The sequence below is a fragment of the Athene cunicularia genome (genome assembly GCF_003259725.1).
Source record: "Athene cunicularia isolate RWA chromosome Z unlocalized genomic scaffold, athCun1 chrZ_part1, whole genome shotgun sequence".
In the NCBI taxonomy this organism is placed as follows: domain Eukaryota; kingdom Metazoa; phylum Chordata; class Aves; order Strigiformes; family Strigidae; genus Athene; species Athene cunicularia.
In genome coordinates, this window is record NW_020799142.1 from 18,398,397 (window position 1) to 18,422,759 (window position 24,363).

Sequence of the window (24,363 nt, forward strand, 5' to 3'; positions counted from 1 at the left end):
AAATAGTTTCTTTGAGTTTTTCCCAACCAAAAAGGAAATCTAATAATTATCTCTTATTAAACAGAAGCCACAAATTTTTGGAACTGAGAAGCCTCAGTAAAACTTATTACATAGTATATTAGAAATACATAGCTAAATAATTCTTAATAGAAACGAAATGGTCTTGCAAGTAATTTATCAAAACCATTTTTTTTCTCTAATGAGGAAGAAACAAAGCTTCAAAAGTCTGGCAATTACAGTGGGGATGAGCTGTTTATAGAAGGCTGCTGGCATCACAATACATACTAAAACACGTAGTATACTAAACAGAAGTGTTTACAATTTAAATAAATGACTACTAGTCCTCACAAAACCCCCTACTCATTATAACTAGGGCAAACCTATCATAATTTGGCACTACACAACCTTTGGGAACACTCTCCCAAACGTGTCCCTCTCTACATCCTGACACATGAGGGTAATTTTATACAAAGGAAAAATTTAGTATTTGTTACCATAAAGGATTTTTCAGCTCAGACTTTTATTTTTCCATTAATGTGTACAAATCTTTATTACAAATTGACCCAGAGAAAGTTGTCTTAGATATTTTTTCACATTTATAAAAGAGCCAGGAAGAGGCTTTAAAAAGGAATGTATTAGGGATGCTTTTCAGTGAATCAGAGATGTCTGAATGCAAAGGAGAGAATAAAATTTCTAAATTTAGGGAACTATAGCTACAGACTAACAATCAAAGCATGAAAGGAAAATTAGAAAAATCCAGGAAAGCTGGGAGTGGAGAATTGTGGGCACTGGCATTGTGTAGCATGTTTATTTGGCTGCAAGAAAGTAACAGCTGACTTAATTCCTACAGGTCCAAGATGCAAGCTGGAGCGTGGATGTGGGAGAAAATGTAAAAGGACATCTCTACTGATCCTCCCTCTGTTATGCATCTGCAACGAAGACTTGACATGACAGAGGAATAAATAAGAAACTGCTAGGAAAGACAGTTGGTCTTACTTGCATGCAATTTGGTATTTCACAATTCAATATCAGAACTATTTAAGTGAGGCTTAGATGAGTATTTTCAAAGGCTTAGTTTAGCTAAAGGTCCCTCTCTATGCCAGGAGTTAATAAAGATTTAGCACTGGAGCTGTTCAAGCTGGAGCTTGATTTCAAGTGGACTGCTTGCTGGAAAGGCCTCTCACTCCCCACTGATCAGAGGTGAAGTCTGATGTCTGGATTTGGCAGATCCAGGTTAGCATTTCCACATACCAGTTTATTCTCTTTTCAACCAACTGACTAGATTTTATATACAAAATAACTAGAGACGTAGACTCCAACCTGTGGAAAGCCACAGTATGTAATAGCTTACCAGTACATCCTAACCAATACCCTATACACCTGGAGACAGACCCTTCTGGCCAGATGGGCCACTTGTCTGACAGTGTCAAGGATGGCAATGTGCACCTTTTACTGCCCCATATACCACAGCTGACTGCCCAGGTACTGAAGATCTGATGTTTTCCTACCTGGCTCAGTGCAGTTTGTGACAAGGAAAGTTTGGGAAATGTGCACGGACGGGTTTTGGATTGAACACAAGAGAAAAGAAATTTAGAGGTGATAGGGACTGCCCTGGCCTTAGAACAACATGGAGCAAGGAGAACTTGCATGCAGGGGGACTTTTTACCTTTTCTGCAGATTTGAGAAATGGATATCCCACTTTACAGGTGATGTTGTGATTAGATTCACAGCTATCTTTCTGTATATCCTAAAGGAAAAATAAAGTGAAATCATGGCCTTGTGCAAAATCTAAATTCTGACTAAGCATCAAGAGCCTGTTAAACATGTATACCACTGTTGTTTTTCATCATCAAAACATTATATGAGTCAAAGCCTTAATTGAACTGGGACAACAATAGAAAGCCACAACTTCTGCAAAACAATTTCCACCTATGGACATCTACTTCAATTAGTCGTCATTATTCCCTTCCAGTAAAATTGTAACATTAGCACTTATATAAAAATTAGACATCATGCAAATTAGTCATGGGGTCTAGCAGATCAACATATGTGTAAGTACAAAGTTTTTACATGTAATTTTGTACATAACTTGGCAATAAAAGTGACATTTTTGTCACAGGGTCAGCCAAAGTGCTATGGATCCCTGACTTCTCCTAATGTGTAAGATCAGGACTGTTGATAGGAAGCAAATTTCTCCTAATGTTTCCCACCTGAAATGGAAATGCTGTCTGAGGTAGAGATGAGTAAGGCATTGATCTATGCTTCCCTACCAAGAGACTGTTTTCTCTATACATGTGTAAAAGGAGAATTCTTGAGGCTCAGGAGCTGTACTGACAAATAACAAGGCACTTCTGGCTCTACAGATGTACAGATGATTCATGGTGCTGACATTCATCTAAGATGCAGGCACTTACTGCCTAAATGTCATTGTGAAACTTGCATCTCTAGTTAACAGAGGCTAGGCAAGAGTCCACGCAGGTCAAAGTAAGTATACTGTTTTAGAGGGATAAGTGAGTACAGAACTTCCAGGGGATCTCTTCCAGTCAACTGAGATGATGCCAGAGCAGTGAAATCCAGGCTTAATAAAAAAGGCTTTCTCAGATCTCTAGCAATATAGATTATGACAAATGAGATAATATGAAAAATTCCTACCTCAATGCCAGCAAAAATAATATTTGGAGAATACTGAACCAAAACTCTGGTATTATAAGCACTGTCTTTTTTGTTCTTCACAGAGAGCTGGATGGTGAACTTATCATTGCGTGACTTGACAACAAAAGGAGAAGAGCTGTAAAATAAAGTAAGAATGTTGGACACCTTAACTTTTGAATCTGTTTTAACAAAAAGAGGAACTTCTTTCAGTGTCCAGACTATATATTTTCTGATTTGGAAATTATGCCACAGCATTTTCTTATTAGACTACAGACTTTACAATTTACATATAAATTTTGTACAGATATCAAATGATACAAAACCCCCGGTGTAGTTACCTGTCTCCAGCTATGCTTGCTTTTACATTCAGAACAAGATCTGAAATGCATTTATTTTTGGCTCCACAATCTTTTGTGAAAGGAATCTGCAACAATAGTATTTTTATTCTCAATTTTATTACATTTATTATTAAAATTAAATATTTGCATTATAATTCATTATCTAATTTTATATACGGTCTTCTGTCTGACAATCAGAGAAGTCTTCCCTAATATTAATAAGTTAAATATTCTAATATCCTGTAAAATACACAGGTGAAACATAAGCTTTTTACTCATTCCCTTCTAAGTGATTCATCTAGATTAGAAAAAGAGGCAATAGTAGAAGTATGAATGATGCCAAGCACCATCACAGTAATCAACTAACATTCCTCTGCTCTGTCTACATAAAAAAATTACAGTAAAGTTGCTTGTACTCTCTTCTATCTTCATTTAACTCAGGACAGCTTTAAAACCCAGCCTGGTTCCCAAGCACATTGAATCAAGCTTTCCATTCCCAAAGACTCATTTTGAGAAAAAATCTTCTGGACAGGCTCAGCAAACCTGCCTCTTTAGCCAATTTGTGGACAATACTTTCAGCTCTTGTGTGGGCTATGAATTTTACATTAAATACATCGGTTATTAATACAGAATCTTGCTGACTTACATATTCAGATACTGAATTTGGCAGGTTACTATCAAGAACAGGTCCACTTTCTGGATCAGAAAAATTGAACTCCAGCAAAACCTTTACAGAGTCCTGAAAGTCAGGCTTATCCTAGAATATAAAGAAGACAAAAATTTTCTTATGGACATTCACTTTAATATCTAAGGAGGTTAAAAAAATCCAAACAATGATGAAGTAAAATATTTTTCAGTCACAATGTCACCATATTTGCTAGAGAAGCGTTTGAATGCTTGCAATTGATGATAAAGCATTTAGCATGCAAGCCAGTCCTTATAAATATCTACTAATACTTTTGTGCATCTCACATCATCATAAAAATGTCATGTAGGCAAAGCATACCCAACACAATTTCATTTAAGAATGTCTCAGAACAGTCAACTCATACGCTTTTCTTTTAGTTGTTCTTAAAGGAATAGTAAGACAAACAGCAGTGTCACCTAGTGTGGTCAAACTGGACGCCTGCTGTTAGGAGATGTATCACGTATTCAAGCAAATTCAAGCATTTATCATTAGTTTTGAATTATGAAACAAATCTGAAGTCATTGAGCATTTTAAATGTGAGTAGCTTATAATATACATCTCCATTCACTCTACACATTTGTTAAAATCTAGGCAATTTCATACTCAACAGTTATTAACTGCATTTCTGGTTTTCAGTGAATAAGTATTCTCTATCCCAAACCTAATTTCTGAGGTTTTTTACTACATTTTAGTAGGAAGAATTGCACCAATATGCAAACTACACTTCCAGCTCACATGCCCCTTCTGAGTTTTCAATGCACCTAAACTAATGACCATAATAGCTGCTCGGTTCTACTGTGTGTTTTGCTCTTAAAACAGACACAAACAAAGAGACAAAGATAACCAGACTGTAAATATAAGTAAATAGTTTATATCTATATACATAGACATATATATAAATTATAAGTAGCAAGCAAATTTTATGTAAACTGCTTAAGATTAAATCTGTATGCAGAATTTGTTATTTAATTTACGATTAATTGAATAATTTGGGTTATTATAATGTTAACATGAGAAAAACACTTTAAATGATTTACTTGCCAACATGTAGAAGTTATGTTTAATACATTCTGACCCTTTGATAGTTATATTTTTTTGCATTTTCCTCTCATGGCTTTCTGTGAACAAGCTTCGAGATATTTGTCTTTGTGAATCAAGAGTAATCCAATACTGCAGACCTGCAAAGAAAGTTGAGATCAGTATTATAAACCAATTTGCCTCTACACATTCTTTTTTCCCAGTGTATCTTAAATGCACTCTGCATAGTGAATTTAGAAGAGTAGCATTCCATTTTTGGAGAAATAAATGAATGCAAGCATAGTAGTTTTACAGTGTAAAGATTCTACAGCTTAGTGCTTATCTACTTACTGGATTCAAACGTATCTTCCTTTGACTTTAGTCTGGTCTTAAAACAAATAGTGGCATTTATGCATATTGTTTTTCTTTTATTTATCTGACAATTTTGTTGTTGGATATTGATGCTTTTGGGTGTGAATTGCATGGAAACATTTACTTCAGCTACATCACGAGACCTTAAAAAAAAACACAAAGAGAGAAGTGCCTTGAAAATAATAGCAGCAACTTTTTTTAACTTAAGAATGAACTTAGAAAATGTGCAACATCCAACATTAAAATACATGTACGTGATGGTCTAAACAAGTAATTTATACACTCTGTACAGTACTAGTAAACAACAAATGACAGAGAAAATGGTCACAAGTTTTCTTCAGTGTTGTTTCAGAACAGGTAGCGAATGAAAGAAAATTATTTTCAAAAGCATTTAAGCAGCTCTATAAAGCCAGTCCCTTTGTAAAAGAGACTGAAGTCCCAGACCCATGCTTGAGGTTATCCACAGATGAACATATCATTATACACAAACTAGAGGGTAGCATACCATCTCTTAGGCTGAAATTCACTACCAATTTGCTTCACTTTAACTCCCCTTCACCCCTGTCCCTGTAACTTATTCCTGCTCCTCCCTTTGCTCTGGCTCAGTTCCCTTTTGGGCTCAGATGGAGTATGTCTGTGTACCAAAATAGCAGAACATTTAGCTGGCAAAATAGCTTTCTTCAGATTTGTGAACTAAACAATGCAGTGAAGGAGCATCTCACCGTGTTCATACACTGAGATTTTGGTAAGACAAACTACCAGATGAAGGTGAGGAGCAGCTCTCAGCTTGGAGATAGTAGCAAGGCCTGACAAACCTTATCACCTAGCAGGTGACTTAGGTGGAACAGCAGGAGAGGGAAAGCGAGGAGCTGGCTTAGCAATTGCCCTACCAGAAAGAGAGAAATAGTTTTAGTTGTGTTTTAGAAATGAGGGATTACCTCATTTATTTATTTAGTTACTGGTATTTGTCTCCCTTAAAAATATATTTCTCATTATGTCATCTGAATCATGCTTTTTTTGTAAAGAAAATTAATTCACTGTTAACCAGAAAGTTTAGTCAATTTTTTCCAAGATTTTCTGTGGGGAGCCAAACTAGAGTTTTCTTATCAGGAAACCAAATGAGTTTTCTTAGCGACTCCTTAACATTTGAAATTGTCCTTGACATTTCTAATAAGATAATATACAATAGAGTGTGAAAAAGAGAACACTTTGTTTTTTTTCTCTATTACTTAGTGCCACAAGTGGAATCTGTTTCTATTTTGAATACAGTGTAGGAGGACAAGTCCTTCATACTAGGCAAAGAAGGTTACTAAAACATTCCTATATTTATTACTGTTATCTATTAAGTTTTATACTTGTTCCTCCAGAGAGATATGAAAATATGAAGATTCACAGCCAGTGTCAAAGCATGAGATGAAACCAGTATCTTCACAACAGTCCAAGCAGTAGTGCATGTAAGTTACATCAGCAGCGCAAGACAACTGGTTATTTTTTGGCCTGATAGCTGCTGTGGGTATCCATACCAGAAGAGGGCAGCCCCACCAAGGCCTCCAATGGTGACATCAATCAGCCCGTCGTCGTTCAAATCCATTTCCCCATGCACAGACTGGCCAAAAAATTTCACTTTTTCCCCATCTCCACCTGATGCAATACGCTGTTAAAAACATTAAGAGGTTTATGCAGTCCATGCTGAAGGATTTAAAAAGAACATTCAAGACACATTGGTTGGCAGTTACAGACTTTAAATATATTAAAAGTACAATACTTCCAAAATGGTTACCATGGTGATGAACACACTACAAATTTTCAGAATTGCAAAATATCTACTTTTTTGGCTGTAGAGAACATTTCAGAAGGCTTCTAATAAAAACATGCGAATATACTTTCTAACAATATTAGAGTCAAATTCAGTTAAATCATATGAGTTTAAAGGTACAGAGCATTTTAAAAAACAACCTGTAATGACAGGTCAAGCCACGGTCTGATACTATGTTGGGAAGACATGTGAAAACAGCATTTGTGCTACATACACTCACAGCAGCTGTCAATCTGTAAGGTTTGACTTCATACCTGAGAATATTTTTTACTGATTGTGTTTCCATGGCCATGATAAATATAAACAGCTCCCCGATGATCATCCTCTAAGGGAGAACCTATTACAATATCATTATATCCATCAAGGTTGAGATCCTTCACAGCAGCAATTGCAGTCCCAAAGCGTGCACCGCAAGGCTCATTCTTAAGAACTTTGCAGGTGTCCTGTTTTAATGGCGAACAGCATGTTTGCTTTACAGGTTCAAGACTCATCTGATATTCAAATTTTGTCTGTGAAAGAACAGATTTAGAATTTGTGGATTTCCATCAATATTTTAGCAATGCAGGCTTTTAAGAGTTCCTGTCCAGAAGACAAACATTAATTAAATTAAACCATTACATCACATTCCTAGTGACTGAGTGCCCTGTAGAAACTGTGGTTCTGTAACTATGATTCAAATGTTCTTTCTGAGTAGTGGGTGGGAAAGACATTCTTGCTCCCTCTCTTTCTGCATCTAGATGCTTCTGCATATGTCTTGAAGTTAGAGGTTCACAGGAAAGTGTATCATAACATAGTATCATAACATAACATAGTATCATAATCATAACACAACAGCGTATCATAACATAATATCATAACAATATTTGGATGTTATTGTAAGTAAACACTTGATTCTTAAGATAGTGTAGAGTTCTTGTAATGGCAATCTCTTAATCTGAAAAGTAAACCAAGTCTTTGATGAAACGCAGAAGACAATACTGCTATTCCAGAACAAAGCATTTCTCTTATATGGACTGAATCCTGTCCTTAGTGGACACATACTCCATGGTCCAACATATATATTCTTCTGGTGCAGTGTACATCCTAGCCCAAAACCACACATACAGGACGGTATGTAACCAGCTTTCCAAGAGATTGGTCCCGTGAGTTCCATGCTAGAGATTAGTAGCAGCCAGCAGCTGCTGTATCTCCTTCATGTGGAGATGGAAAAAAGGAAGCAAAGGAAAAACAAATTTCAAACCCTCACATTACTGGAGAACATGGAATTCTTGTTTTCTTTCCAACCCTATTCACCAGCAATTTGTTGTTAGCAACATGCATGTAGAAACTGGAAGAGTTCCTTGTCAAATGGGTCAAGGCTCTTCAGGTCTTTTTTTTTGCAGTAGTATTTTAGGAGACCATCACTGCTAGGCCATATTTTGGTAACTGTTATAATGATACATAATGGTACTGGACTAAAAGAAGAAAACAAGCAAAAGTATGCCTAAACTTTGAAAGGAGAGGTGTAGCTGCTATATTCCTGAAACTAGTCATGACAAGTTTAAAAGCTGGATGAGCCCTACTGTTCCCTAATTTGTGAAAGAAAAAAGAAAATGTGATAGAAAATCAATTCTACAAATTTGCATGCATACTATATTGCAGCTTACAGTATATACTGCTTATCTATATAACACAGTCTGTTAGAAAAAAAATAAGGTGAGAAAAAAAGATTTTGAGAATAATTTTTCAAAAATAATTTGTATTATATCCTCAATTGTCAAAAACACGTTTCTCTGTTTTCAGCTGTTCATTTTTCTCAGCTCAAATGATCATATTTCTTTAAAATAAGGACATGAAGATAGTAAGGAGCATGTTCTTTTCCTGGTCAATAAACATCATCCTTACCTTGTTCAGACCATAAACATATACTTTCCCTTGCTCCTCTTTCTCAGTTCCCATATACATAGGAGCTCCAACAAGAAGAAGGTCTGTAAGTGAGTCCCTATTGATGTCAACTGTGGTAATCACACCCCCAAAGTATGACCCAATCTGCAGGAAAACATAAGGTATAAATCAGAGACAGAGTCAGCAACATATCCCATTCAGACATCCATTTTACAATTGCTTACAACAATGCCAATAATATTGACCATTAGGGAGAAATTTTCTTTGCTACCTAGATATTTTTGGTCTGTTTGCCTTTGAAGCTCGTCTTTTTTTTTGTTTGGTGTTTGGGTTTTTTTGTTTGTTTGTTGGTTTGTTTTTTTTTTAATTTAAGAATGGTCCAGTCAATTTTTGACTCTTCTGAGTCTGAAAGGTACAAATGGTGCCTTCTACCTGCTAAAGGGATTAGGACCTCTTAAGACAGCATTTGAATAGAAGTGTCTTGGGGAAGTTAGTTTTCTCTTCAAAGTCGACAATAATACATAGGAAGAGCACAATCAATTAGGCTTAGGCTTGCCAGGGGAAAAGGCTCAATGCTGGACAAGAGCTCTGAGACAGTGCAGGCAGTCTCCCAAGTTTCAAGTTGCCACTAAATGCAGAGGAACAAGATCTACACAAAGAACTAGATACATTCATAGACTGGGTACAAAGGTGTGTGATTTATCTGATACTTCACAGCTAAACTAGACACCCTGCATTTCTTTTACACTCAACATGACTAGCAGTCTCTTCTAGTGCAAGATGCATCTTATAGTAGATGCTTCAAGTAGGTCCTGTCCCTCAAACATTAAAAATGCCTACTTTCCTTCATTCACTTTAAAAGAATTGATTGGTTAGCTGAGTTGCATACATCAGCTATAGGTGAAAATGATGTAACCAGAATTCTCCTGAAAAAAGCTTGTACTGCATCCTGGGGAGACCCGAGTAGACAGGTCTTTCAACCCTTATCTACCTAATATTATAATACCATCTTTAATTATGTGATTACATGTTGGGTTTTTTCCTTCAGGAACAGCTCTCAGTGAGCTGCTACTCAATATAACAAGAAGCTATTCAGTATTTCATGCTATCCCAGCTGATGCTCTCACAAAGAAACCTGCTTGTTGCACCGTTTCCTTCCAGTGACATAACCCTTCCACTCATCAGAGAAAATGGCAACTGCAGAGATGACTACCACTTTGACAATGGTGAAGGTTTAACGCTCAAAAAGAAAATTTCCAAGGGCCCCTGACTACTGAAGAATCCACTTTGCATTACTGACTATACCAGAGCATTTATCTAACCTTTCCTTCTGATTTTGCTTACAACTCCCAGTTTTGTTTGCTTTCCTGATGTAGAGTTCTCATTTGAAATCATTATTTCTATCCCTCATGCCATATTTCTCTCGTATGTTAATCATGAATGCATACTTACTTGTTCTCCAGTTAACCTCTGAAGTACTTTTACTTCTTTTCCTTCCATTTTATAAATGATAACTTGGCCAGTATGATTGTATCGTGGCTGTCCTGCTATGTACAGTACGCTTCCAGGTGTCAATGCTGAATTCACAGTATATCCTAGGAAGCAGAAAAGAAGTCAGGATGCAGTACAGACAGAATGTATCAGAAATACTTGCTGTGATTCAGAGACTTTTTAAGGCTTATTCTGCAAGGAGATATTTAGCCCTACTTATGCTACAGAATAACAACAGAGTTAATTAAAAGGGGCTCTATGTGTATTTGCCTGAAGTCTCAGAGTCATGAGCACCACTGTGTTATTTAACCTATTCACAGGCTGGTGAGTCATGTTCACTTTGACATTCTCACACAGTGTAAGAATATGGTGGTACTGATGAAATAACTCATGAATAGCTGATTGAAAAGCTACACTCAAAGAACAATTGTCAATGGCTTGCTGTCAAACTGATGGTCTTTCAAATGTGATTCTGGGGGCATTTTGAATCTAGCTCTGTTTAATTTTAAACACTTGGGTGAAGGAAGACCTATACAAATTTACAGATGAATCAAAACTGTGGCAGGGTTGCAAGTATTATGGAGGACAGAATTTAAATTTAAAATAACTTTACAAAATTTGAAAATAATTTTTTAAAAAAAGGCTAATGGCATTCTGCAAAGAAGATAAACAGTGCACTTAGGCAAAAGAAAAAAAAAAATTCAGTGTTTACTCTTCATCACTGAAAATGTGTCTTAAATGAGATAACAGAACAAACAGAACCATGAGGTGTAGAAAGACCTAGAGGAGAGAGCAAAGTCACTGATGCTTTTTGGTAGAAAAGGCTGAGAGGAAAACAATAGCCAGCCAATATGCAAAACATTATTCTAATAAAGATAGTGGTAAATTGTTGTTCTTGTCCATTGAGTGACAGAAATCGGCTTAATTTTAATCAAAGATTTAGACTGAATATTGTATGAAACTTTTTAATTATCAAGGCATAGAAAAACCTGATAGAATACTAGAGGAATCTGTGAAATCTTCTCTGAAAAGGTTAGGCACCTTTATTAGAGAAAGCCTTGATATATTTAGGCCTGTTTGGACTAGTTTTCTGACTGTAGAAGTAGTAATTATTTTTTAAAAGACCACGAAAATCATACAGTGGACATGTTCATACATTATAAATCTTCCCAGGCTCCTAGAATGTAAGATAATATTCTGTAAGGTACTTTTTCTGAATGAGATTTGAGCATTCTAGCATTTGTCAAAAAGTGTTATAAGATGGGCTATTTCTCTTACCTAGATAGGCTGCAAGGGGTTCATTTTTTTCAGAAAGCCTGTCATGAAAAGTGTCATTAGGTGGAACTGAGATACCACTGTCCTTCACCATAAGCACTGTGCCATTCCAGTCATATGCTCCAACTGCTCCAAGCATGATCCAATCCTTATGCAAAGAAAAACAAAATGCCTGTTTTCTGTGTGAAACATCTTTAGATATTCATTTATCATGATGCTCACATCTGGGTAATGCTTACTGTATACTTACATACTTAGCCCTGCTTTTCCTATTATAGTATGGACCCTACAATCACAGTATGTCTCCCACTTCTTGTTAAAAATGCACCCAACTTAAAAAAAACCAAACAAACAAACAAAAAAAACCCCCCAAAAAACCAAAAGGCCATTCAGGAAAAGCAGCAGATTGAAACGCAGATCCTACAACTTTAGCCCACCATTTCAGGCCAAATAGAAAGACAAAAGGGATTTAGCAAAGCTAATCAGAGAATACAACACTTAAATTTCTCTGCTGAATTTGTGGGTCTTGTATGTTGTACAAGGGCCTTTTGTCTGTGAGAAATAGTTTGCTGACCTTTCTTGCCTAAAGAGAGACACCAGAGACACTGAGTCTGTCAATGCACCAAGGGCTGAAGACCCACTTCTGAAGTGAGGTGCTAATGATAGCAGGTCAGTTGTTTGTGAATTTAAGAATACTCTCTACCAAATAGATAATCTTATACATAATCCTTGTGCTCCCTGTCAAGACAATACTTGCTTCTAATGTATACATCATCTGAAGCATCAGGTATAATGTAGTGCAATGAGTAGAAACGAATGGAGAGTACTTCTGCAGTAAAGGATTTATATTAAATCATACTGAAGATCTTTTATTCTTTGTTTTTTTTTCTTTTTTTTTTTTTTTTTTTTACTGCTGATATGCTGAGCTGTATAATAAGCCATGTTGAAGTTTTTCCTATGCATGTTAGTTTGTCTTGCATTGCTTGGTGTTTGTTCAGTTCACTTAATCTCCTATTGTGCTCTTTTCCATGTTACTGCTTTTTTGTATCTTTAAAGCTTAACTCTTCCCGGTTCTTTTGATCCCATGTTAAATTTAATTTCATTTGTGTACACTGAGCTGATCATTACAATGGATACATTTTAATTTTTCAAAAATAAATAAAATACATTAAAAACAAACAAACAAACAAATAAATAATAAATAAATAAATAAAATTAATAAATAAATAAAAATAAATAAAATAAAATACATAGGGAGTGATTTTCTGCTAATGCAAATTCCTAGGAATTTCTGCATCCCAGTTTAATAAATACTTACCCCCCTGACTGCCGAGGTATTCAATGTGTTAACAGAACTAACAATATGTTGTGTTACTAATAATGCAGATCATATCCATAACAGAAATATAATTTTTATATATTTTCCGTCTCAGTTTCACCAATACAACGCAGTATCAGTTTAGACGTTAATATTTAGAGAGAACCTTTTCAGAGTTCATAGAATCATAGGATGGTTTGGGTTGATAGAGACCTTAAAGATCATCTAGTTCCAACCCCCCTGCCATGGGCAGGGACACCTTCCCTTAGACCAGGTTGCTCAAAGCCCCGTCCAGCCTGGCCTTGGACACTGCCAGGGAGGGGGCAGCCACAGCTTCTCTGGGCAGCCTGTGCCAGGGCCTCACCACCTTCATCATAAAAAATGTCTTCCTTATATCCAACCTAAATCTACCCTCTTTCCTTGTCCTGTTGCTATAGGCCCTGGTAAAATGTCCTTCTTTGTCTTTCTTAACATATTATAGACTATTCTCCTGATAGCACTATGGGGGCATTAAATTTAGAGTTCATGTGAAGAAGGTACTCTCTTAAGCTTGATTGTTTATAATCATTCTTTACATACATTTTACAAAAAAATAAATGGATTATGGGAAACTCCAAAACTTCCATCAGCAAACAGGACTCTACAAAGAACTCTGAAATATTCATTCCAAATTCATGCAATCACAAACAAAAATCTACTTTGTAAGAGAAGTTCTGTCTTCAAATAGTTTGTTTACCTGAGAATAATGAGCACTGAAACCAGCTTGAGACATTTCCATTTCAAATGAGGCTGCCTGCTGGTCTGTTGTTGCTATTAAAGAGAAAAAAGTTTCAAAAATAAAGTAGTTTCAATCTGAAAAGTGTTATGAAAATGCTATATGATATTAAAGAATGGCATAATTAACTATAATATTCAGTTAATATAATTTGCCATAGATTTTTATAATAATTACAGAATTAAGGTCTGTGTTAAATTATACTATTAAGTATGAGAGTTTTCATTTTAAGATTATGTCTCAGAACTTGTCCAACAAATATTTCTGGGCTAAAACTGACTATATTTGACCTCAGGCTGATGGTAAATATGTTTGGAATGTTTGATTAACATGGTTAAGCCATTTTCCACTTGAGCTAAGCGAGCAATAAAACACCAGCCATGTAACCCTGGCCATATATTCAAGCAACTAAAAATTTGTAGGCAGCTGGAGGAACTTTAAATGAAAAACACTTGATGTTTGTATGAATCTTTGCAAAAAACAACATAGGAATATCCCAGCTGTCCAAGATTCATAAGCCTCAGGGAAAGGCTTGGGAACTATAATCCTGCCCAGAAAGTTAGATGAAAATCTTTCTGGTTCTCTTAAGCGCCTTTGAAGAAAAAAGGTATCAGGTGATTTAGTACTAGTTTCAGTATCTTGTTATATGCTAGTTATTAAACTTCTGATGGGCTGCTTTACTCCCACATGCACTTGAAATATCATCAGGGAAGAGAAAGATCTGCCTCTTCCTCTACTTAAAAGCAATACTTAAGGACTATCTCGCCACTGTAAGTGGCCAAGTAAGGTAAATATATTCTACATATTGATTTCTCTTTGAGAGCAAGATACTGTAATGGGCAGTAGGGGGGAACTATGAAATCTGCTCTGATGCTTGTCCAGGATTTGTTACCACATGAGTGCTGAGGCGAACCTCCAACTGTGTGAATGAAACTGAGACGTAGCAAACCATGGCTGCATGAATTTCAGGCATCTGGACTATTAAATAATACTGAACTTTTGACACTCAACAACTAAACCACAGAGGTTGCTCCCTGGGACATGATGTCTTTGCTAATTGTTGGGATTTATAGCCAGTCATAGGAAGGAGACATGATCTCAGACACAAAATGTTTGACACACAAACATAGGACATCACATTTAACAAGATGTATTTTGCTAAGTCTGAAAAAGTCCTTCTTAAGCATAAAACTTAAGCTGCACATTTGCTAATTAACAGTATTTCCATGCAGTAAAGGATGCTCCTTAATGAGCTAAGAAAGACAGGAATCTGAGTCTGAGGCAGAGGACAATGCCGGCACTGTTGGTGTGTGCAGTTCTGAATGCTTGCTTAGATAATGGTCCTCAGTCTAACTTTCCATTGAGTTTCAAACTACCAAGCATCCTACAAAGGATATTTTGTGAAAAAACATTTGTGCCTGTCTACAGCATGGATAAAACATAAAATTGCTGTTAAAACCAGGAGTCCATGCCATGAGACACAGAGGCATATGAAAAAGATTATGTGTAAAAATCCACTGGCTGTCAAGTATGGGGCTTTGTTGGATTTGATTTTTCATTTCCCTCTCAGTTTTCCTTTGCTTTTTTTTTTTCAAGGCCAAAACCAAAAAGAAAAAAGAAATCTGAGAAAAAAAACACAAATGTGCTACTATACTAGTAAGAGGCTATTTAGATTGAGAATTTAAACAAATTCAGATTTTCAAGAATCAAGGTTTCTGTGACCTCCATGTTATGCACAGACATTAAGCTACAATGTATGGGGTTATATTTTCCACATTGCACACATCCAATAAATTGGATTGTCACTGGAAAGTTGGGTGGGACAGAGTTTATCTGCTTTTCTCCCGCACCACAAAAATGCATCCATGGACACAGTCGCAAATCTTGAATAAATCCTGAAATGCTTTGGGAAGGGACAGGAAACCATCACTGAAGAATCAACAGAAACTGCTTCAGTCAGCATCTTCTAGTTCCAACCCATTGGAGCAATTCAACTTTGCTATGCTTTGACAAAATTTAAGATCCCGTTTTCAGTTTCTGTTCTGATTGTCTTGCAGACAGATTATGTGATTCCTGTAACTTCTGCAGGTGGAGGAATTGATATTTCTTGTCTCATATCACAGGTGTCTTATGTAGAAATCTTAGCACATATCTGAGTTCCTATTGAAAATCTGGAAATCAAGAAGCTTTTTTGGAGTGGTGAAATTACCTAGCTTGTCTCTTACAGTGTGGATGAAAATAATTTTCCACATTTTTTGTTTCAAATATATATTTTTTTGTAATACAGCCAAGTCTATATAAAATAAAAATTGAAAATAAGGCAGATATATCAAGGCACAAATATTCTGTTTATAATAGGTTAATGTTAAATAAAAAGTAGTAATAACCAACAAGTACATATTCGTAACTGCATCTTTTGTAGAAAATTAAAGCTGAATTCAAGGAGTACTGCAGAACTTGTTGATACTTAAAGAGGTACAAAATGCTTAAAGTACCAAAATACTTAAGTATATGATGATGAGGATTAGTTATCTCAAGAGCAACTATCAGATAAACAGATAACATTTATACAATTTCATCAAAGTTTCACTACCGTCAATATAACTACATTGTTTGGACATTCTATCAAGCTACAGAATTTGTTTAATGTTCAAACGCTTTGAAATTTTTTCTTATGATTACAGGAATGAATTACTAAAGTCAAGGGAAGGGTTTGAGTTCATGACATAAAGCATTCCTCACCAACAGGGAGTCCAAGCCAGCACAATTTACTCCACTACTTGAAGGCTGAGGTTTCATGTGACAAGAGAGGTACTACTTAATGTCTACTAATTGCTAAAAGGGACAAGGTGGAGTGTGACAAAGTGAGACTGTCTCTTCCAGTGGCATTCAAAGGGCTAAGCTATGGCATGAAACCTTGAGTTTGAGCTCATGGATGTCCAGAAACTCAGTCATGTTAGGTCTTACAATCTTCGTCTGTTGTCATGACTAGCAGTTGATTTTATATCCATTTATTATGTGTAACTAACAGATTTTATTCTACTAATGAAAGACAATGATTTTTCTAATTTTTCTTAAAATACAAAGCACAAATTGAAGACTAAGTTTTTAATTTCTGTTTGAACAACTATTTTTCCACTGAAAGTGTATGCTTCCTAGTAAACCTGAACTTAACAAAAGAGCCCCTTATTCAGTGAACTTTGAAGTACTCAGTGAGCTTAAGTAGGCTAAATTCTGGGCTTTGGAGACTTTAAATTCTCCTCAAATTAATTTGTTTCAAAACAAAACATTCCAGAGAGTAAAAAGATAAATGGGAAAAATATTTAGTAATAATCAGCTGAAAATAGCAATATTTGATCAAGTTAAATGATACACTAAAGATATCTAAATATGTCTGAGAAATACAGGTCCAACTTAAAAAAACCTTTTAAATACTGTCTCATATTTGTACTGTTTCTTGACATTCAAGTCAATATCATCTTTTGTTCCAGCTGTAAAGTACACTATTCCAGCTACTTGGAAAGTTGAGATGTTGAAAAAAATAAGTCCAAATAGATGGATGTTTTCTTTCTCTGACACAAATTCCTTCAGAGTTGGCCAGTATAATTTATAACTAATAAACTCAGTCTTCTGTTACCAGTAGTGTGCTTGAAACAAACAGGAATTTGGACAGTGTTGCCTAATTTGGATGGAGAATGTAAGCAGACATTATGAGAGAATGACTTTTCTGTGCTAAAATCTAAGTATTGTGAATATTTCTAAAGGAATGTTAACTTGTATAGCAAAATAATATGCTGTACTTAATAACTAACAAAAAAACCCCAAAACCCTAAAGGTATAGGCAGATGAACAAATGATGAGGATATGATCTGGCAATGCTTTTTTACCTAGAAGGCAACCTTGTGTTTACCCCAGCTAAAACAGTAATGGTTACTTACCCTTTTATGCTATTGTCACCATAGGCTCTAATGCACCTGAATATATTTCACATCATTATCTATGCTTGTGATGTCTATTGTAAAATATTTTTATGGTCAGCATGAAAATATCCCCTGCATAATACATTTTATGCAGCACAATACATTGCAAAGGAAAATAAATGCAAGTGGTCTTGTATTTGCTTCGGTTGTAATGCAGTGTCCTTGTTTTGGCTGGGATAGAGCATGGAGTAAAATTTTAAATAGTGTCATACCTTCCAGGGCAAATATTCTCTCTCCAAGTGCTTCAACAATAGTTACAAGAGCTAATTCATCTGAGACATTGAAGAAATGTTTTTCAGTAGGCTTACTGGCAATTGATTTTATTTCCTCTACAAATTTCTCAGTACTTAAATTTCCTCTGCTGTAACTGCCAAGGATCTAAAGAGAATTAAAAAAAAAAATGGTAATCAAGGATACATTTTATAATCTGATTTAGAAGATATCTTTGAGGCATGTTGTTAGAGAATACTGAGAAATCATATTTAACATTTATTTGTTCTGTTAAAACCTCCCTCAAATTGATTTGAACCCATTCTTTTCCAATAAGAACAGAACTCTATGAGGGCTCAGTTGTTTTTCTGAAAATACAATAGCAAACAAAGAAACTGTATGGCATAATGTCTGCTATGCTCAACTGTCCTTTTTTCCCCTCTTCACAAAATTCTAATGGTTTATTCTATGATTCTATGATTTGTTGAAGTAGGTCTTAATTAGGAAAAAAACAACACACCACTCAAACCAGCATATACATTCTTGTCCTCTTAGCACATTATATAAGGAATTAACGAGAAGTTAATTAGGCATAGAATAAATAATTTTTTGTGTGCAGATTTGCCTTATAAATACATATAAAAACAACACTTGCATTCAGTGTTAACAGCTTCATCACTGTACAAGATGTTAGATTTGGTCTGCAATTTTAACAGCACTGCTGTAACAACAGGATGCCACAGAACAAAACCAATTCTCCAATTTCCAGACCAACAAGTATTTTTCATAGAAAGAAGTGCTCTATACACTTAACTTGCTTTGAGAGGGAAATAAATAACAAACTTCCATGTTCTAGCATTCCTGCACATTGGACAAATTCAAATCTGGGTCTAGATATGGATTTTATTGCTAAATATTATTGCAGCTTCAAGGATTTTCTTTAATGATTTCTATCTTTATGAAGAAAACTACTGAAAATTTGTGTGCTGCTGGATACAAATTTTGGTTTATGTCTTTCTTTAAATTAAAGATAACATCTTTCTTGAAGTTGTATTGTATTGAAGTTGCCACCTCATTGTACCAAATCAAAGAAAGATAGGAACAGAGAAGAAACAATACAATGTATCTTCAAAATTAATGACAGAAAACAGGTAATTTGAGTATAGAATACACAAATACAGTGAGGAGTTCACACCAAATCTATCATTAATATTTCCTTATTTTTGATATGAGTTAATCTCCATCATGTTGATCCTCTCAGCTACTTAGTGTGCTCAACATGAAAATGATAAATTTAGAATACCAGCACACAGAACAGGCGTAATAAACCTGTATTTTGTTGCTGGATTACATTTACGCCTTTTTTTTTTTTTTTTTTTTTTTTTTTTTTTTTTTTTTTTTTTGTAGGTAGGTAGGTAGGTAATGTGTCTACAGAATTTTCTCAGAAGTTTTGAACTAATCTACTCTGTTCAATATTGCTCTTAGCAAAAAGGATTTGATTTTATATTGCCCCTCAAACTCTTTCTCCTTTTTCTTCACATGCACACATAGCTGTCATCACCAGAAAGACAGATAGACTGCTTTTTCTTATGTGCTATAAAATCAGAAAGCAAATTCTAATGCTTTTTTCAGCTTCTTTTTTTTTTCCTCTCTGAAATTATTATATTTCCATACAGATTCTGTGAAATGAACTTTATAAACAGAAATTATGTTTAGAAGATTAAACATGCTTTTAAGATTCTGAATTTTCCCACTAAATTTCACTTACGGCAATAGCAAATCTCTGAATGTTTTCATCTTCACAATTATCAATCACTTCTTTTAATCTGTAGTTGTCATGGGATTCCCCATCAGTCACAATAACCATTACTTTTTGTACTCCTCTTCGTGCGCCATGAGCCTCAGTAAAAGCCTCTTTCCTAAAGGGAGCATAAAGTGTTTGGAGAAAGATCTTTTCAGCATTTAGCACATACATCATATTTGCATAGTCAACCATAAGTGAAAAGGCATTATAACAACTAAGAAGCAGGAAAAGGAGACTAATGTTAACTATGAAGAAATACAAACAACAACATCTGGAATTTACATGACAGTTTGCAACCAAAGAGTTTTACAAGCATTCATTCATTATTCACTCATTTGAGAGCAACAGCAGGAAATACAATGCTGGACAGTGAAAAATTATTCTCATCCCCAAATAAACTTCTGGCACCTTAAAGCAGCTTTTGGCAGCTTAAAAAAGACACAACCAACAATCTCCCATCTTGAAACCCACATACAAAAAGACCTCCTATTTGCATATTTTATCACAGAATCACAGAACTGTCTAGGCTGGAAAAGACCTTGAAGATCATCCAGTCCAACCATTAACCTAACACTGACAGTTCCCAACTACACCAGATCCCTCAGCACTATGTCAACCCGACTCTTAAACCCCTCCAGGGATGGGGACTCCACCACTGCCCTGGGCAGCCCATTCCAACATTTAACAACCCCTTCTGTAAAGAAATGCTTCCTAAAATCTAGTCTAAACCTTCCCTGGCACAACTTGAGGCCATTCCCTCTTGTCCTGTCTCTTGTTACTGGTTCAAGAGACTCATCCCCATCTCTCTGCACCCTCCTTTCAGGGAGCTGTAGAGGGCGATGAGGTCTCCCCTCAGCCTCCTCTTCTCCAGACTAAACACCCCCAGTTCCCTCAGCCGCTCCCCGTACGACCTGTGCTCCAGACCCTGCACCAGCTCCGTTGCCCTTCTCTGGACACGCTCGAGTCATTCAATGTCCTTTTTGTAGTGAGGGGCCCAAAACTGAACACAGGAATCGAGGGGCGGCCTCCCCAGTGCCGAGTACAGGGGTCAGATCCCTTCCCTGTCCCTGCTGGCCACGCTATTGCTGACACAAGCCAGGATGCCATTGGCCTTCTTGGCCACCTGGGCACACTGCTGTCTCCTGTTCAGCCGGCTGTCAATCAGCATTAACAGCACTTCAAAGGGTTGAACTATCTGAAAAAGCAGCTACCAGCACACCTCTGCACATCTGCAGTAAACCAGGATGTGGCAGAAGTAGGTTGCAGCTGAGCAGAGGCAGCTGGGGGTGACCAGTTGAATTCTACACTTGCAGATGGGCAAATGGGCACTGAGGTTTTGGGCAGCTGGTCACCAGACTCTGGAGGGAGCCAGAAAAGGCAAGGTTTGATTAGGGCTCTTGAGAAGGAAGAAAGCAGGGCTTCCTCTTTTTAGAAAAACACCACAGAACTCTAAGATGGGCCACATGAGTGAAAGTTAAGATCTCCCACTGACGATGGCCAAAAGCAGATGGACAGGAAGATTTCAAGAACAGAGGAAGCTTTTACAGATAGTTTCTGTATATACAAGCCTGCAGCAGTTTGTGGTGCACAGGGACTTTCTGAACCACATGTGGTTTCTGAGTATTTGGCAATACTTGACTGGCTCTGCTTTCATGAACTTGTTAGGACTCCTTCAAACTTCTACTTGTATCTAAGGAAAACATTACTGGTGAGCATGTGAGAATTTAATTGGATTAAAGACATTATATCAACAAAACTTTGGTCAGATAATCAAATAGTTCACCAGAAAGATGTTGCATATTTCACTAAATGGTTGCTTGGAAAGGGCATATGTAGTCTTTTATGGAATAAAGTCATGCTGTCATGCTGGAAAAAATAAAGTAGAAAAGAAAAAAGATATCAGGACAACACTGTATGGTTTGAAAATGTCTAAGAGGTTTTGTATTTACTGTCTGTTCTACAAAACTCAGATTCCATTTTTCTCATAAAGGAAGCATTTCTAAATAATGTTATTGCTACAACATCACCCAATAATCCAGAAGCTTCAAAGACTTTGGATATAAAATTTCTAGGCTTTCTGGCAAGAGTGGGCTCAAACCCTGTAATAATCTTAACTTCAGAATGAAGACAAATTAACATTAAAAAATTATATTTTTTCCTGTTTCCTTGAAAAACGTAATTTTCTCCATCCCTCTGCACACACGGTTCCTACCTGCTCTGTGTGGACATCAAAGATTGTCAGCTCTTTGCTTAGGACTACAGTCTTGCTCCATGTCACTTGCCTTTCCTTATTTCCTCAATTCAAGGGACAGCTGCCTTTCCAGAGTGCTATATATAACTGCTCTAGATGCTATATATAACTGCTCTAGATGCTGGACAGAGTCTGTTTATCTACCCTCCTCCTAAATTTTGTTTGCTCTGCTAAAATGAAGTCAGATGTCACCCACATAATATTTTTAATTTATAAAATCAGAATCATCACCATATCTGTTTATGTTTGTTTCTAACACATGCAGGCCAATATTTTGTGAACATACCTTGCTGTATCTATTCCCAGGGCTGTCATAGTTTGTGTGCCACCCCGCTGGCGTATTCTTGTGGCTGCAGCCATCACATCTTCTGTTGTCGAGTGTGTATTCAGGAAAAATTCATGGACTACAGTCTGTCCATACTGAACAATTCCAACCTGAAACACACAGTTCATGTTAAAAATCAACTACCCTTAAAGAAAACATCTGTGTCTCCTGCAGTGGGGTAAATACAGCCAGCAAAAGAATTGAAATCTGTGTGTTTCCATCAGTATGAAACACCTATAAGTATTTGAGCAAGACTGGCTGGAAGACACTCAATCTCATTAAACATTTTGAAGTTTATAAATTGTTTTTATTAAAAATAGAAACAAAGCCAAAAGTAGGCTCAACTTCTTGCTCTTCCTGAGTTGCAGTAATCTGTGCTGCAGCTCTGCTCTCCTCTAGGCCAAGGCAGACCGATGCTCTAACCACCAGACACAACTTCTCAAAACAGTTTTCTCATAGCATACGAGGCCATGGTTCACTCACAACTCTCTTCATTCCATCCTAATATAATAAGATACTTTATATAACATATAAAATATGATCATTTATTTACCCTAAAACTAGCCTAGAAACAGAATTGAAATGGAAAATTTTGGCTCTCAGGGTGAGAGGAAGACCCAAGTACCCTTATCTTGATGAAGACAGCAGGGTAGTCCAGGACACAGCTGTTGTCCCACCAGGAGGTAAGCCAAAGTAAGACACGTGCCAAGTGCCAGAGGAGACAACATGAATAAAATGGTGGCTTCTCAAATGGGGGAGGATGATGGAAAGACTCTAGACGACCTCATCAGGACAAGTCTTTGTGTGAAAGATCAGTGCATGGGATTGGAACTCAACCAAAAATGCCTGAGGGAACCTGATGCAAAACAAGTGTGAAATAAAGAGATGAACAATATTCTTAAATATTAATTAATTTCTCTCATTCATCTCTGTCAGTTTTAATGTTTTGGCAAGTTCCTGACAGCTTTTACTAGGAAGAGTCCATACAATGTTCCATTAGCATATTTCAATTTTATGTTACACATGGCAATTTATAGGTGTTATTTAGGATAATGCAGTATTACATGGCATTTATGCCTCACTCATCTATTATTAAAAGCACTCTAGCATTTAGGTACTGAAGATCAATAAAACCTCTAGGATATTTATACCATCATATTATTTTAGAAGTGGCTTAGTATGTACTTTGCAATTGCTTTATAGGTAGTTTTTCAGGTATTTTCATTGCCTCTCAGATTCTGCACAGTGTTTGTTTGCTTGTAGTAGAAGGGTTAGAGTTGGATAAATATTTGATACTAAACATCAGTATCACAATCATGAAAAGCTAGTTACAGACAATTATGGGACAATAATTATAATGGTATGCAGTAGCAAAATCTATCCCACTTAATTTCTGTACCCTTTTGAAAATACAATGAAATCTGGAAGAACTGATGTAAATCCGAAGTTATGACAAGTTACTCCCTTTTAAAATATTTTAATTCTGTCTCAGAGGCATGCCCTCTTCCACCTGCAGCCGACAGCATTCAGAGGCTGCATGTTCTCACGGGCAGCAGCCTATTAATCCTGCACAGTGTTTACACAACAGGCTGGGGCACAGGTTGTATTTCTGCTCAGAGCAGTCATGTGGCACCAACTAAACTCCAAGCTAAAGATGAAATTTTAACCTGTTCCCTCCAAGCCAACTATTCTGTGGCATGCGTCTAAAGTGACATAAAGCACAATTTGAACAGGACGCTGCTGGTGATAAACAAGAGACTTTCATTATGTCTGGTCTTTTGGAGCTGGAGGAGTGACTTAAGTATTCCAGCACCATGCACAAATGTAGCCAGAGACTACGGTATGCCAGGGAGCCTGCTGCTGTGGATCCATGGGCTCCTTATCTGCAGCTTTGAGAATTTTATTGGCACCAAGGATTAAATCAACTATTGACTGCTACCAGTGTGAAAAGTATCTGCCAGTCTTCCATGATTCTAGAGACCCATGTTGGTGGTGTCATTTTCTTTAAAAAGATTAGAGGCTGACACTGAGTTGTACCATTTCCTATTTGAAAGAAAACATTGTCCATGATCACAGCAAGTAAACATTTTGAGCATTTCCTTCTCAGGAAGTGAATGGGAAGAACATCTGAGTCTGGAAAACAGCACTGTGTTGCATAGCTTGTAAA

At 36.4% G+C, this 24,363-nt stretch overlaps 1 protein-coding gene across 2 annotated transcripts in view; it reads right to left on the minus strand.

Moving 5' to 3' along the window:
* Positions 1 to 24,363, minus strand: part of ITGA1 (integrin subunit alpha 1) — a 76,351-nt gene that overhangs the window by 13,892 nt on the left and 38,096 nt on the right. For both annotated transcript variants that reach the window (XM_026865447.1, XM_026865448.1), the window contains exons 7-21: positions 22,158 to 22,306; positions 19,585 to 19,735; positions 17,819 to 17,984; positions 13,588 to 13,661; positions 11,537 to 11,681; positions 10,220 to 10,362; positions 8,768 to 8,911; positions 7,138 to 7,392; positions 6,591 to 6,721; positions 5,047 to 5,210; positions 4,720 to 4,856; positions 3,637 to 3,747; positions 2,991 to 3,076; positions 2,653 to 2,788; positions 1,667 to 1,747 (exon numbers count right to left, since the gene is read on the minus strand). In XM_026865447.1, the coding sequence (XP_026721248.1) occupies positions 1,667 to 1,747; positions 2,653 to 2,788; positions 2,991 to 3,076; positions 3,637 to 3,747; positions 4,720 to 4,856; positions 5,047 to 5,210; positions 6,591 to 6,721; positions 7,138 to 7,392; positions 8,768 to 8,911; positions 10,220 to 10,362; positions 11,537 to 11,681; positions 13,588 to 13,661; positions 17,819 to 17,984; positions 19,585 to 19,735; positions 22,158 to 22,306 (2,073 nt within the window). The remainder of the gene's footprint in view (positions 1 to 1,666; positions 1,748 to 2,652; positions 2,789 to 2,990; positions 3,077 to 3,636; positions 3,748 to 4,719; positions 4,857 to 5,046; positions 5,211 to 6,590; positions 6,722 to 7,137; positions 7,393 to 8,767; positions 8,912 to 10,219; positions 10,363 to 11,536; positions 11,682 to 13,587; positions 13,662 to 17,818; positions 17,985 to 19,584; positions 19,736 to 22,157; positions 22,307 to 24,363) is intronic.